This window comes from Dendropsophus ebraccatus, chromosome 2, assembly GCF_027789765.1.
Source record: "Dendropsophus ebraccatus isolate aDenEbr1 chromosome 2, aDenEbr1.pat, whole genome shotgun sequence".
Lineage (NCBI taxonomy): Eukaryota > Metazoa > Chordata > Amphibia > Anura > Hylidae > Dendropsophus > Dendropsophus ebraccatus.
The window spans coordinates 194,100,417-194,115,468 of NC_091455.1; the positions used below are offsets into that span (position 1 = coordinate 194,100,417).

The following is a 15,052-nucleotide window of genomic DNA, read 5'->3' on the forward strand; positions in this document are numbered from 1 at the left end:
ATTCGGCTTATCAGCTGGCTAAAAAATCGGCTTATCAGCTGGCCGGGAAAAGCTGGATCCAGTCCTAGGAGAAGTTTCACAGGATTGGATCCAGCTTTTCTAGGCACCCGGAGAGAAGCGCCACAGACTTCAAAGGCAACTGCCGATAAGCCGATTGCCGAGCTAACAAAGCGATTCGTTCATCTATAATTATAATATGTTGTTAAATTACTTCTTATTTTAAAAAGTTAAAAATTATACTCACCTGTTGGCGGTCGTGTCCTGACAATGCTCTCCCCACTGTAGAGCACTGCTCGTATCCCGACACACAGGAAATACCTGCTCAGCCAATCAGATCAAAGGGGTTGTCCATATAAAGACCTTACCTTATAAAGGCAATCCTCTCCATATGGCTTATTTAGTCATAAAGGGAACATCTATAACATTATAAACTCATAAAAAAATCTCTTTTTATGTACCTACAACTTGTTTTGGCTAAAAACAAGATACTTCAAACCCTGCACTGTGTCACCCTGACTAAAGGTTCTTATGAGTAATGTATCAAATGAGCCCTTGGTCAATTAAAATGTACAGACGTTAATTCATGCCGCCATTTCCTAACTGCTCCTGTGTAAAATATTCATACTGGCTGTCAGGGTTCATGCTAAGTCGCAATTTCTTCAATTCTCTATTTCCCAGCATGCACGGAATTGCCAATTGCCCAGTATCTTCACTATGCATGTAGACTAAAGGGGGGGGGGGGGGGCATATACTGGTATGGGAGAGTTTTTTAGGTATGGTCTGTTACCTGTTCAGAAGTTAATGGTGGTAGATCCTGTTATTTATACACACTGGTGTATATTTATACACACTGGTGTATAAAAAAAGTTTACTGTCCAGAACAGGAAATGTCAGTTTATTATTAGGCTTAGTGGCCAGACTTAAAACTGCATAATTAAAACTGGATCATTTAATAATATAGATATAATAATAATAATAATAATAATAATAATAATAATAATAATAATAATAATAATAATAATAATATAGATAGTAAAAAAACACACACAAAAAATGTGTTTAATATAAAAACTTGATTTAAACAATGGGTATTTTTTGATGAAGCATTCCATTTTAGGGTTGTAGATAGGGAAGATTATACAGCTCTATTTTTGCAACTTTTAATCTATAGTTGATTTTTGCCTTTTCCGAATAAAAGTGTACTTGCCATGGAAAAAACTTTTGATACAGAGGCATGTGAAAAGTTTTCATAGGTCGGGATCTGAGTGTTCAGCTGTGCATCTCATAGCTAGATTGACGCTATCCTATCCTGGTGGGAATAAATCCACTTCACAGACTATTCATGTTTTTTTATATTAAAGTCTTACCTCGTTTTCTGCAAATTCAGGATCACTTGGCTCTGCAGAAGTATACATGTATATGTCCCTGCAAGAAACAGACTAAATACCATCTAAACATTGCACATTTACAGTAAAACTTTAACATTATATGTAATATAAAGTGCAGAATAACAAAAACAATTATGGACACATTCCTTGGGGAAATAATGCTTAAAGGGGTTATGGAATGTGGAATGATCACAGAAGGTCACAGAATGTTTTACATTCATCTAAAAGGGACAGACTCTGTCTATGTCCATGAGCCTTGTTGTTAAGCATGTCACTAAATGTTGTGAAAAACAGCTCAGGCAAGATGGCAGCCCCCATAACAATGTACAAAAAAGAAATAAAAAAAATCACATTCAGAAAATAAAAACAGATTAGAATAAAAGAATAAGTTTTAGTATCTGACTAATCAGTAAAAGACAATTTTGGTGACACATTCCCTTTAAAAACTGTTGTCTTATTTCCTACTCGCAGCATTTGTGGGTGACTACAGAAGTTATCTAAGAAAGTGGCATCACCCGAAATCCAATATGTCACAAGAATAACTTACCCCTTATCCAGATCCAGTGTGTACGGGACCTCAGAAAGATCTGTATCCTTTTCTTCCAGTATTTTAGCTTTTTCGTAAAGAATAGATACAGAAGAATCTGCTGGGGGCGTTGGGCCTTCCTTGGTGCATAATGAAACATACTAAAACACCATAAAAACCATCAACTTGAAAACAATCATAATGTGCCAGGATGTATTAGATGCATCCTTAAAGGGGTACTCCAAAGAGATTTATATATATAGATATATATAGGGTGGTCTAAACGTAGGGTCTTTGAGGAATGAAAGGTGGAATCTGATTGGTTGCTAGGGGCAACAAAGCCAGTTTCACTCTACACCATGTTTGATAAATCTCCCCCTTCATAACCCTATTACACATACTGTCCACCTACTTTTGGACCACTATGTATAAACATACTATATATATATATATATATATATATTGTAGGGATCTTCCCGGGGGATGGTGTGTTAGGACACAGTTCAGGCAGCAAACTTGGACTTAAAAACAGCTTTGGTGTTTATTTGTAGCATAAACGGTCCAGCAACATAAATACAGCAACACCGTGCATTGATAATAAAACAAAACAAAAAGGTCTTGCCCGTCTGGGCACTTACTAACACAGGTCACCTATCTGTCATTTCCATAGGCGGTATCGTGGAGTGTGAATAGGCCCCAGCGGTGATATAACTCCTTGCTCCCAGGAAACACAGCATGCAAGCTGTTCACCCTGGCTGAGAGCAATCCCCTGTAGCACTGTGGAGCTTTTAAGTTGTTGCAGGCTAATCAGGGCACACCTGATTGCAACAACCGAACTGGATCGGGGGGGAAGGGAATGGCAGGTCCCACTACCAACCTACCCACCATTCCAGTAAATCCGGCCCGGAAAATGTAAAGAACAACTCAGCAGCATAATACTGCTGAGTAAGAGATCTTTCCCGGATTTACCATCTCACCGTACGCAGTAGCCTGGGTGAGATGTACCTCCCCTCGAACACTTTACCTGTGACATGTCCACATATCCCCCCCCTCTTTTTCAGACCGGAGGGCTGAGCATTTTGTCCCCACAGACAGTGTACCCTTGATAGGGCGTCCGCATTTGCCTGTAACTTTCCTGGCCTGTGTTCCACGGTAAAATTAAAGTTTTGGAGGGACAGAAACCATCTAGTCACCCTCGCATTTTTCTCTTTATTAACCTTCATCCATGTTAGGGGGGCATGGTCGGTCACTAACTTAAACCTCCTGCCTAGTAAGTAGTACCTCAGGGACTCTAGGGCCCATTTCACTGCCAGACATTCTCGCTCCACAATGGCATAGTTTTTTTCGGCCGGGGATAGCTTCCTGCTTAAGTACATCACTGGGTGCTCCTCGCCATTCACGACCTGTGAGAGAACGGCGCCTAACCCTGTATTAGAGGCGTCTGTCTGGACCAGAAACTCTTGCCTAAAGTCAGGGGTAACTAGTACAGGTTGTTGACACAAGGCAGATTTAAGGCTTTGAAAAGCCTTCTCGGCCTCTGGAGTCCATGTCACCATTGCGGACTTACCTCCCTTTGTCAGGTCAGTTAGCGGGGCTGCAACTGTGGCAAAGTTTGGCACAAACCTACGGTAATAACCCGTAATACCCAGGAAAGCTCTGACCTGTTTCTTTGTGAGGGGTTGAGGCCAATTCTGTATTGCCTCGATTTTATTTAGCTGTGGTTTGATTAACCCCCTCCCAATAATGTAGCCCAAGTATTTGGCCTCCTCTAAGGCTAGTGCACACTTCTCTGCATTGATAGTTAACCCTGCATCACTTATGGCCTCTAACACCGCCTGGACTTTACAGAGGTGACTTTCCCAATCAGGGCTAAAAATGACCACATCATCGAGGTAGGCAGCGGAGTAATCACGATGTGGTCGCAGAATCAAGTCCATCAACCTCTGAAAAGTGGCAGGGGCTCCATGTAACCCGAATGGCATCACTACATATTGGAAGAGCCCATCAGGGGTGGAGAATGCAGTCTTCTCTCTAGCCTCAGGAGTGAGGGGGATCTGCCAGTAGCCTTTTGTGAGATCGAGGGTGGTTATGTACCTGGCATTACCCATTCTTTCAATCAACTCATCTACCCTGGGCATGGGGTAGGCATCGAACTTGGAGATCTCATTTAACTTTCTAAAATCATTACAGAACCTCCAAGTTCCATTGGGCTTTGGGATTAGCACAATCGGGCTGGACCATTCGCTCTGGGACACCTCAATGACTCCTAGGTCAAGCATACGTTTTACCTCGGCTGACACCGCCTCCCTCCGTGCTTCTGGTATCCTATAGGGCTTAAGGTTTACCCTGCTTCTAGGCTCAGTTTCAATGTGATGGTGAATGAGATGCGTACGCCCTGGAAGGTCAGAAAACTTGTCTTTATTTTTCTGCAAAAACTCTTTAGTCTCCTGCTTCTGTGACACTGATAGAGTATCACCAATCTTGACCGGAGGGATTGGTTGTGACAAATTATTAATAGAGTTTGTCGCCACCAATGATTCCCTGTCTTTCCAGGGTTTGATCAAGTTTATGTGATAAACTTGAAAAGGCTTCCTTCTACCTGGTTGGTGTACCTTGTAGTTTACCTCACTGATTTTTTCTACAATTTCATAGGGACCTTGCCACTTTGCTAAGAATTTACTTTCTACAGTGGGAACAAGAATGAGTACCCGGTCACCTGGGCTAAATGTCCTGATTCTCGCAGAACGATTGTAAATTCTGCTTTGGCTCTCTTGCGCCCTCTGGAGGTGTTCCCTTACTAGGGGCATTACAGTGGCTATACGGTCCTGCATTTGTGCTACATGCTCTATAACACTCTTGTATGGGGTGGACTCACTTTCCCATGTCTCTTTTGCTATATCCAACAAACCCCTAGGGTGACGACCATAGACCAACTCGAAGGGAGAGAACCCTGTGGACGCTTGGGGTACTTCCCTAATAGAAAACATCAGGTAAGGTAGTAAGTGATCCCAATCCCGACCATCTTTTTCCACCACTTTCTTTAACATATGTTTTAGGGTTTTATTAAACCTCTCCACTAATCCATCTGTCTGGGGATGATATACAGAGGTACGTAGGTGTGAGATTTTAAACAGTTTGCATACATCCTTCATTACCTTTGACATAAACGGGGTACCTTGGTCGGTCAAGATCTCCTTGGGGATCCCCACCCTGGAAAACATATAAAACAATTCACGCGCAATTGTTTTGGATGCAGTGTTTCTTAAGGGGACAGCCTCAGGATAGCGGGTTGCGTAGTCTAAGACCACCAAAATGTACTGGTGTCCCCTTGCCGACTTTACAATGGGACCCACTAAGTCCATTGCAATGCGGTCAAAAGGTACCTCTATGATGGGGAGCGAAACCAACGGACTGCGGAAATGCGACACTGGGGCGCTAAGCTGACATGTGGGGCACGACTCACAGTATTTTTTTATGTCAGCATAAATCGCAGGCCAATAGAACCTCTGGAGGACTCTCTCCTGCGTTTTATCGGTCCCCAAGTGGCCCCCAAGGACATGATTATGGGCCATGTCGAGTACCTGACGCCGGTACGACTTAGGCACCAGAAGCTGTTCCACAACCTCATCATTAATTTTAGTGACTCTATAGTAGAGATCGTTAGTCACAGAAAAATGTGGAAACTTTTTCTCAGCTTCTGGTTCCTGAGGTACCCCATTCATAACAGTGACCTGCTCTCTAGCATTTTTGAGAGTGGGGTCCTGTAATTGTGCAGAACCAAAATTATCCCTAGACACCTCTAAGTCTGGAACATTCTGCTCAGTGGGAGGAGCCTCTTCCTCACCAGCCAGGACCTGCAAAGGAAAAGCATCATTTTCATCCTGTACATTTTTATCATTTACCGTGGGTAATGCAATAGACTTAGGGGTCTCCTCACTCCTTTCAGGGGATTGTTGTTTTCCCCATAGAGCCCAGAACAATGGAAAATCACGCCCCAATATCACATTATGCATAAGGTTTTTAACCACACCCACTTCATATTGTACAGCGCCTAGTTCAGTCCCGACATTAGCCAGTACTATAGGGTAAACCTTTGTATCACCATGTATGCATACCACACTCATATGTCTTTTTGGCACAAAGTCCCCAGTCACCAGGCTAGCATGCACCAAGGTGACAAGGCTTCCTGAGTCCAGCAACGCCTTAACAGGGAAGTTATTGACAGTAATGTGGCAGACTTGCGGTTCAGTCTCTAGTCCAGTGACCGCAACAAAAGACGGTTCCGCAAATAGCGACTGACGCCGGCTAGCGTCACACTCCATGGGCTCAGTGGTAAGAGGGCAATGGGCAGACACATGTCCCGTCTCATGGCATCTCCAGCACTGGATAGGGCCTGGTCTCCTTGGCAAGGAGTCCTTTTTAGGGCCACTTAGCCACCTGGGACCATCACCAGTCTTTTGCCCTTGAGACACCTCCTGAGCGCTCTTCCCTCTATCAGCACCCCTCCACACTCCCCCAATAGATGGAAGTCTCTTACCAGCCGATGGCACAGATCTGGCACTCCGTGGAGGTGAAGGTGCTGCAGGAACATCACGGAGGTAGTCCTCGGTCGCCTGGAACCTCTCCACAAGGCTGACGAGTTCGTCGGCACTCCTAGGGTCACCTTGTCCTACCCAGCGTTGTAGATCAGCAGGAAGTGCACGGAGGTAGCGATCCATCACGACCCTCTCTAGGATCTGGGCAGGAGTAGAGGTGTCTGGCTCCAACCATTTTCTTGCCAAATGGATCAGGTCGTACATCTGGGACCTCGCTGACTTGTCCAGACTGTAGCTCCAGTTGCGGACCCTCCGGGCACGGACAGCAGCAGTGACTCCTAGTCGGGCGAGTATCTCTGCTTTTAGCCGAGGATAGTCTTTGACCTCTTGCTCACTGAGGTCATAATAGGCCTTTTGAGGTTCGCCTGTTAAATAAGGCGCAATCACTTCTGCCCACTCAGTGGAGGGTAACTTCTCTCTCTCAGCCACCCGCTCAAAGACAGTTAAGTAGGCCTCAATATCATCATCAGCAGTCATCTTTTGCAGCGCACGCTGCACGGCTCTTTTCACAGACAAAGTCTCTGGCGCGGCTGCGGCCACCAGCTGGGGATTAGCACCTGCAGACGCCTCCTGCTTTGCTATTAGGTGCTCAATAAGTCTCTGTTGTGCAGCCATTGTCTGTTCATGGCGCAGGTTAGCGTCTGTCAGAGCCTGTTGTTGCTGCAAACTCACTTGCATTAATTGCTTCATCATCTCCTCCATGTTGCTTGGCTGTTTTTGGAGTGAAGCAGCCGCCTTCACCCAGGACATAAGCAGCTGTAGCCAAGTTGATGCACACCGTTGCCCCTAGCAACCGTTTTGCCCGCTCCGCAGCACCAATTGTAGGGATCTTCCCGGGGGATGGTGTGTTAGGACACAGTTCAGGCAGCAAACTTGGACTTAAAAACAGCTTTGGTGTTTATTTGTAGCATAAACGGTCCAGCAACATAAATACAGCAACACCGTGCATTGATAATAAAACAAAACAAAAAGGTCTTGCCCGTCTGGGCACTTACTAACACAGGTCACCTATCTGTCATTTCCATAGGCGGTATCGTGGAGTGTGAATAGGCCCCAGCGGTGATATAACTCCTTGCTCCCAGGAAACACAGCATGCAAGCTGTTCACCCTGGCTGAGAGCAATCCCCTGTAGCACTGTGGAGCTTTTAAGTTGTTGCAGGCTAATCAGGGCACACCTGATTGCAACAACCGAACTGGATCGGGGGGGAAGGGAATGGCAGGTCCCACTACCAACCTACCCACCATTCCAGTAAATCCGGCCCGGAAAATGTAAAGAACAACTCAGCAGCATAATACTGCTGAGTAAGAGATCTTTCCCGGATTTACCATCTCACCGTACGCAGTAGCCTGGGTGAGATGTACCTCCCCTCGAACACTTTACCTGTGACATGTCCACAATATATATATATACTCAATTTCAGGCCTACCTTTGTATGTATTGGGCATCCATATTGATCGTGTTCATGGATGAAACAGTTATAATAATATATGATGCATTAAATATTAAAGGGGTACTCCCTTTACAATGCTTCAATAAAGTTAATATTACTTTGTAAAAAAAAAAAAAAGTTGTTTATATACTATAATATATAGAGTGATAGCAGCAGCGGATGACATGGGCCTCTCTGCTGCCACTGTCATTCCTGTTGGGAACTGCAGGGCTGCCCAAGCCCTGGTCCCTGCTTCTATACCCTGATCAATATATATGTTTAGTAGGAAGAGACCTTTGACCACTTTGGTCTCACAATTGTACTATAGTAATTGACATTTTTATTCTTTCACGAGTCTCGGATTTCATTCACTTCAAGCGGAAATATATGTGACTTCTAATACGCAAATTTTAAACGCTATAGAACCCTAACAAGTAACTGGAATTTGCACAAGTAATTTCTTTATGTAGCGTTAGACTTAAGTTACTTTTAATTTTACACATTTTAAGCGAACTATCCTTTGAAGTTCCATTATAGGCGGCCTCTATTACGCCTTCCTATGTGTAGAACGTCTCATAATCCACAGAACAGTGGTGCCAGTCAAGCACTTTCCATGCCAGAAATTGCTCACACAAGAGGAGTATTCATTCTCCATTTCTGTGTAGGAGGAAGTGATCTCTGGGAGTACAAGGCCTTATCCAGCCAGACCACAATTAGGAAATGCACTAGAAGAACTAGAAGAGAAGTGTGTTTTTGTCAGAACCCTCAACCACATCCTTTCACTCATGAAAACCACCAGCTCCATCTTGCCTAATGTATGTCCGGCATGACCCAAAGCACCACTATGCAAAATAAATTGTGCCTGTGGAACTACATATAGGTTTCAAAAACTACGGACACCGCCAAATGAATTTTTTTTATCCTTCCTTTATGTCAACTGGTGCTACAAAGTGCCAGAGATTTGTAATTTACTTTAATTAAAAAATCTCAAGTCTTCCAGTACTTATCAGCTGCTGTATGCCCCACAGGAAGTGGTATTCTTTCCAGTCTGGAGAGCAGGAGAGGTTTGCTATGGGAATTTGCTACTGCTCTGGACAGTTCCTGTCATAGACAGAGGTGGCAGCAGAGAGCACTGTGTCAGACTGGAAAGAATACACCACTTCCTGCAGGACACACAGCAACTGTTAAAGTGTCACTGTCGTGAATTTTTTTTTTGCAGAAATCAATAGTCCAGGCGATTTTAAGAAACTTTGTAATTGGGTTTATTATCTGAAAAATGCATTTTTATCATGAAAAAGCAGTTTGAAGCTCTCCCCCCTGTCTTCATTGTTCTCCTATGGAGAGAGCTAAAGAAAAGACCAAAACAGGACAACAAAGAGTTAATCTACAAATCCCTCACGGGATATCTCCTCTGACAGTCACCAGTGACCTGTCTGAGCTCGGATTACAGCTGTCACCCAGCTCCGTGCCTGTAATCCTCTGTTATCTGCTTTCTGCTGCCGGCTAACTCCCTCCTTCCTCCTCCCCCCTCCTTCCTCTCCCTAGAACAGACAGGGGACGTCTCCTGCAACAAGTCACAATTTTCAGATTTTTCAGAGTGGATGAAAAAGAGGAAGGAGGGGGGGACCTGGGAAAAGGCTTTTTACATGCAGATAATGGCAGATTTGGCTAATAAACCCAATTACAAAGTTTCTTAAAATCGCCTGGACTATTGATTTCTGCAAAAAAAAAAAATACGACAGTGACTCTTTAAGTACTGGAAGGGTTGAGATTTTAAAATAGAAGTAATTTACAAATCTGTGGCCCCAGTTGATTTGAAGGATTTTTATTTTCTTTTGCTGGACTACTCTTTTAATATGGTGAGAAAAAAAAGTTTCTCCATAGTTCTTTATTAGAATCTCTTTATAAGCCCATCATTATGGTATACACTTGGCTAGCATAAATTAACTTTAATATAATTAATATAATATAACTTTTGTAAACAATATATATATATATATATATATATATATATATATATATATACATATATATACGCTTAATTTTATTTTTTTACATTTTTACATTGAGTGGCAGCAGTAAAGGATGACTTTGGCCCTCTACTGCCACCAATGGTTGTGTCAGGAACTACAGGACTACTCCATTCCCTTTGCTGGTACTGTTGCATCTCTCTCTCTATCTCTCTCTCCTACCTGTAATTCTGTTTTGTCTTGACTTTCCGATACTTCTATAACTTTTTCAACTTCTTCATCTTCTTGCGATCCGCAGCTGAATATTATTTCTCCCTCTGACCTGAAAATGAGGAGAAGCAATCTGCTGCAAATAATTCAGTGTTTTTATTAACACATTTTAATTCAGTACAAAGCAACAAATGAACACACACTCACTAATCAGTGATTTTTTAAATTGCTTCTGACTTCTTTACTCTTTTATATATTTCTTTCACAGACAATTACATGTCTCATATTGAGCAAAGTCATTTAAATTTTACATCATTGGTACATTGGTAGGATCCCATTCACACATATATAGGAATATTAACACATTTTGACACATCCTGTAATGTTCTTAAGATTATTTTCTCCTTGATGATGTCAACCTGAGAATATTTGGTTACTTATAGCCAGTGTACCGGTTAGCTTACTTAAAAAATACTACCTGGTCGGCTGCACATACATTACAGTGGTGCGGCCCATTTTTTAAAATGGCCCCCGGTTCCCGCTATCTGCGCTGGTTACTTTATGTGCACATCAGTCCACTCTATGTAGTGGTGGTGGGCCCAGCACCCCCAGTGTACAGATGTCCCCTCAGCGACACGCATCCATCAGAATCAAGTCTGGCCCCGTCACCTGGGGGAGGGGATATCGGTACACGGGGACGCTGGGCCCAACGCCACTACAAAGAGCGGAATTAAGTGCATATAAAGTAACCAGAACAAACTGCGGGAACGGGGTGTTTTGAAAAAACAGACCACGTCACCATGATGTGTCCACTGCCGACCAGGTAGTAAAAAAAATTAAAAAATAATAGGTAAACTAACTGTTACATTCGCTTTAAAGTAAATCTGTCAACCCCTGAATGCCTGCCTAGCTAGCAGCACTACTGGTTGGATATCGAGAAAATTTCAGCAGACTCCTCGCTATCATCACAGGCAGGATTACCATGAAAGTTAACAATAGTATATAGATAAGATGGGATCAGTCCATTCACGATATGTGATGGTCACACCTCACAGTTGACCTCTGCACAAGTCATAGAGCATGCCATGTCTATGTCAATGGAGATCCTTCCAGCCTATTGTACCCTATGTCCATGTAACTGCCGTAAAGCATAACTCTAAATGCTGTTGCCAGAGTAGAAGTTCAAGTGGTATGGCTGCCCCCTTAATAATGTAAAAAGAAAAAAGAATATTTTGGAATAGTTTGACTTACTGAGTTACTTTTCCTGCCTATTAAGAGCAGCACTAACATTGGTAACAGTACCGGATAAGATACAAGCACTTACTCCTGGGTTATGGCGCTGGCTGGTGGAGTAGATGGGACTGGTTCTATATCCTTTTCTAGTCCTTCTTCAGGACTTGGCGATAACATAGGGGACGACCTCTGGCTTGTCTGAATGGCGGCAAAATAAAAATGCAAACTAATTCTAAAAGACAGACAGCAAAATGTATTGTTGCTAGTCACCTTCCAAGCCAGCAGCTCCTTCAGCTCCACTTCTATCATCCTTTTCTTTTGCAGGAGAGCCTGGTAGTCAGCTTTTACCTGTATATATTTCTAAGCAGATTAATAACTATTATTCATACATGATATTGGTAAATGCAAATTATGATAATCAATGAAACGTCATCTATATACCGCACACAGGTTATAACAAATTACTGTACAGCAGATACACTGATGGGAAATCAGTGTATTTTGGTGTTCCTTGAACCCATTGGATTATATATTGCCCCCTCTAACCCTGCACTAGGTAGACCATGGGGATGCACAGTGTTACTTTTGAAGTCACCAGGTCATTCAAGGGGTTATCTTTTCTTGCAAATCAACTGGTTTCAGAAAGTTATATAGATTTGTAATTTACTTCTATTAAAAAATCTGGAGTCATCCAGTACTTATCAGCCAATGTATTCCCTGCAGGAAGTGGTGTATTCTTTCCAGTGTGACACAGTGCTCTCTGCTGCCACCTCTGTCCAAGACAGGAACTGTCCAGAGCAGGAGAGGTTTTCTATGGGGATTTGCTACTGCTCTGGACAGTTCCTGACATGGACAGAGGTGGCAGCGGAGAGCACTGTGTCAGATTGGAAAGAATACATCACTTCCTGTAGAACATACAGCGGCTGATAAGTACTGGAAGATTTAGGATTTTTAAATAGAAGTAAATTAAAGATCTACATTACTTTCTGAAACCAGTTGATTTGAAAGAAAAAGATTTTCTCCGGAGTAGCCCTTTCAGTATAAGTGACAGGATGCTTACAATTTTCTATATAAAATATTCTCCTCCTAAGTGACTTTCTTGCATTAAGTTAGTTTAATGATGACACTAAGTCTTACATTTTCAGTTTCTTTGTTGTCCTTCCCGAGCCTAGATCAGGAAATATAATGTCGCAGTAAGAAATAATACTGTGCAGAATAAAAACATAGGACAATGAAAAGTAATCAGATATTTTATGATGTTACAAAATTGCGAAACTTTTCACATTTTGGCCCCGCCTACAGTTATCCTTACAGGGTTGGATCAAGTTGTTGCTATTGTGATAATAAGGGGGAACTCCACCCGATGAAAATCATGGTAGCACAAGTATTACAGAGTCGAGTGGAGCAGGGGAGCTATATCCTTGGCTACTGTACCTACTTACTTCTGCAGTTCTGTGGCTTGTTGAGCAACATCATGAATAATCCTTTCCAATACTTCTTTTGAACCTATAGTAGACAATGAGAGTTGTTGGCAATATAGCCCAAAGACTACACTAGTAACTTTATATACACACAAAAAAGATTGAGCTGTGCAATGGATAATAGGGAGGAGCAGTTAAAGGGGTTATCCAGCGCTACAAAAACATGGCCACTTTCCCCCTACTGTTGTCTCCAGATTGGGTGGGGTTTTGAAACTCAGTTCCATTGAAGTAAATGGAGCTTATATGCAAACCGCACCTCAACTGGAGGCAAGAGAAGGGGGAAAAGTGGCCATGTTTTTGTAGCGCTGGATAACCCCTTTAATAGCTTTATTGTATGTCCTATTAGTTAAGTATTGGCCCCATGATTCCAAAGTACACTTTATTCCAGGCTGACAGTGTCACAGAGGCGGGTCTGTGTCTGTGCCTGAGTTAAAGGAGTATTCCAGCCGGCCCCTTTTTCTGCTATTCCCAGGAAGGGGGTGGGTGAAAGCAATAACATCCACTTACCTCCCCGACTCCTGCATTCCAGTGCGGACATAGGGGACCGGAACAGTGGAGCGCGGGCAGCAGCACTGAAGCTGGGGAGAAGAGTGGATGTCATTGTTTTCACCCACCCGGGCACTGCAGGAAAAGGGGTTCCGGATGAGTACCCCTTTAAATCTGATCATGTGATCTGACGTTTACCCATGTAGTCATTATCCTCTAAAATAATACAAATTTAGCACAAAAAAATATATATATTTATAAACAGTCCATGAAATAACAACAACAAAAAACTTACGAATATCTGAATCGGTCATAAGTTCTTGAAGTGCCCTGACCACATGATCTGCGGTCTCACTGCGGTCTGATGAAACAAAGTAGTGACATCCTATTACTGCACATATATAAGGTGAGGAGTGAAGAGTCTATCCTGCAGTGTACACCCAGGGCTGGCTCCAGGTCCACATGGGCTCCCATTACGTCCCACCCATCCCAGTATACATCAATAATGTCATCAATCACATTTTTGTCATGTTTTTTTGCTGCGTTTGGGATTACAAAAAAGATAAAAGTTACTTTACTGTAAAAACAGCACCACCCCTTTCCTCAGGTTGTGGGTGGTATAACAATTCAGTTCTATTTATTTCAATAGAACTAAGCTAAAATTATTATGTTAATTTGTTTTCCCTAAGACCCATTGGCATCACAACATATGGGGTAAATTCGCCCCTGCGAGCCCCTGGGACGAAGGAATATTTAATGAAAAAATAAGAATTAAATTTTAATCCCCTCCTCCATGAGGTATAAATAGGCACCACCTCCCCCTAGACCTCAGTCTAATTATAAAGAAACATAAAACACAGGGAGGGAGTCTTGTGATGCCAATGGGTCTTAGGGAAAACAAATTAACATAATAATTTTAGCTTCCCTTACGTCCCATTGGCATCACAACATATGGGGAATTAGCAAGCATTATCCCCAATGGGCGGGTTATTTATTACGTCCGCATTAAGAACAGAACTTGCAATGGTTGTTCTTGACAAGAAAGAAGTATCCAGCCTGAAATATCTCACAAAGGTAGTCAAAGACAACCAGGTAGCTGCCTGGCATATGTCCTCAGGTGGCACAGCGGCACGCTCTGCCCAAGTGGAGGCCACAGCTCTAGTAGAGTGAGCCCTGGTAAATTCTGGTGGATCCAGATCAGCAGAGGAGTAACGAAGTAAAAAAAGACTGAGGTCTAGGGGGAGGTGGATCCTATTTATACCTCATGGAGGAGGGGATTAAAATTTAATTCTTATTTTTTCATTAAATATTCCTTCGTCCCAGGGGCTCGCAGGGGCGAATTTACCCCATATGTTGTGATGCCAATGGGACGTAAGGGAATCAGCCATACCAACAACCTATCTGGAGAGTGATGACGTATCTGATAAATAAAAAACAGACATGTTTATTTTTTTTAAACCTGAACAACCCCTTTAAGAGACACTACACAGGATATACATGAAGGGAAAGGATTATAGAATATTGGCATTGCTAAGGGTCCTATTACACGGAGCGTTTTTTAACGATTAACGGCTAACGATGAACGATCGCAAACGAGATTGTTTATCGTTAACCTGAAATCGTTCACATATTACACAGATTGATAATCAAATGCTGCGTTTACACGAAACGATAATTAGCCTGATCGTACGATTAACGATGTCGGAGTAACGATTTTTTTTTTCATAACGATC

At 42.7% G+C, this 15,052-nt stretch overlaps 1 protein-coding gene across 6 annotated transcripts in view; it reads right to left on the minus strand.

Annotated features, from left to right (window-relative positions):
* Positions 1–15,052, minus strand: part of CCDC7 (coiled-coil domain containing 7) — a 44,467-nt gene that overhangs the window by 19,290 nt on the left and 10,125 nt on the right. For 5 of the 6 annotated variants that reach the window (XM_069958973.1, XM_069958972.1, XM_069958971.1 and 2 more), the window contains 8 exons: positions 13,615–13,680; positions 12,795–12,858; positions 12,490–12,520; positions 11,623–11,712; positions 11,444–11,550; positions 10,132–10,231; positions 1,936–2,054; positions 1,368–1,425 (listed from right to left, as the gene is read on the minus strand). In XM_069958973.1, coding sequence (XP_069815074.1) covers positions 1,368–1,425; positions 1,936–2,054; positions 10,132–10,231; positions 11,444–11,550; positions 11,623–11,712; positions 12,490–12,520; positions 12,795–12,858; positions 13,615–13,680 — 635 coding nt within the window. The remainder of the gene's footprint in view (positions 1–1,367; positions 1,426–1,935; positions 2,055–10,131; positions 10,232–11,443; positions 11,551–11,622; positions 11,713–12,489; positions 12,521–12,794; positions 12,859–13,614; positions 13,681–15,052) is intronic. The other variant, XM_069958975.1, reaches the window with a different exon arrangement.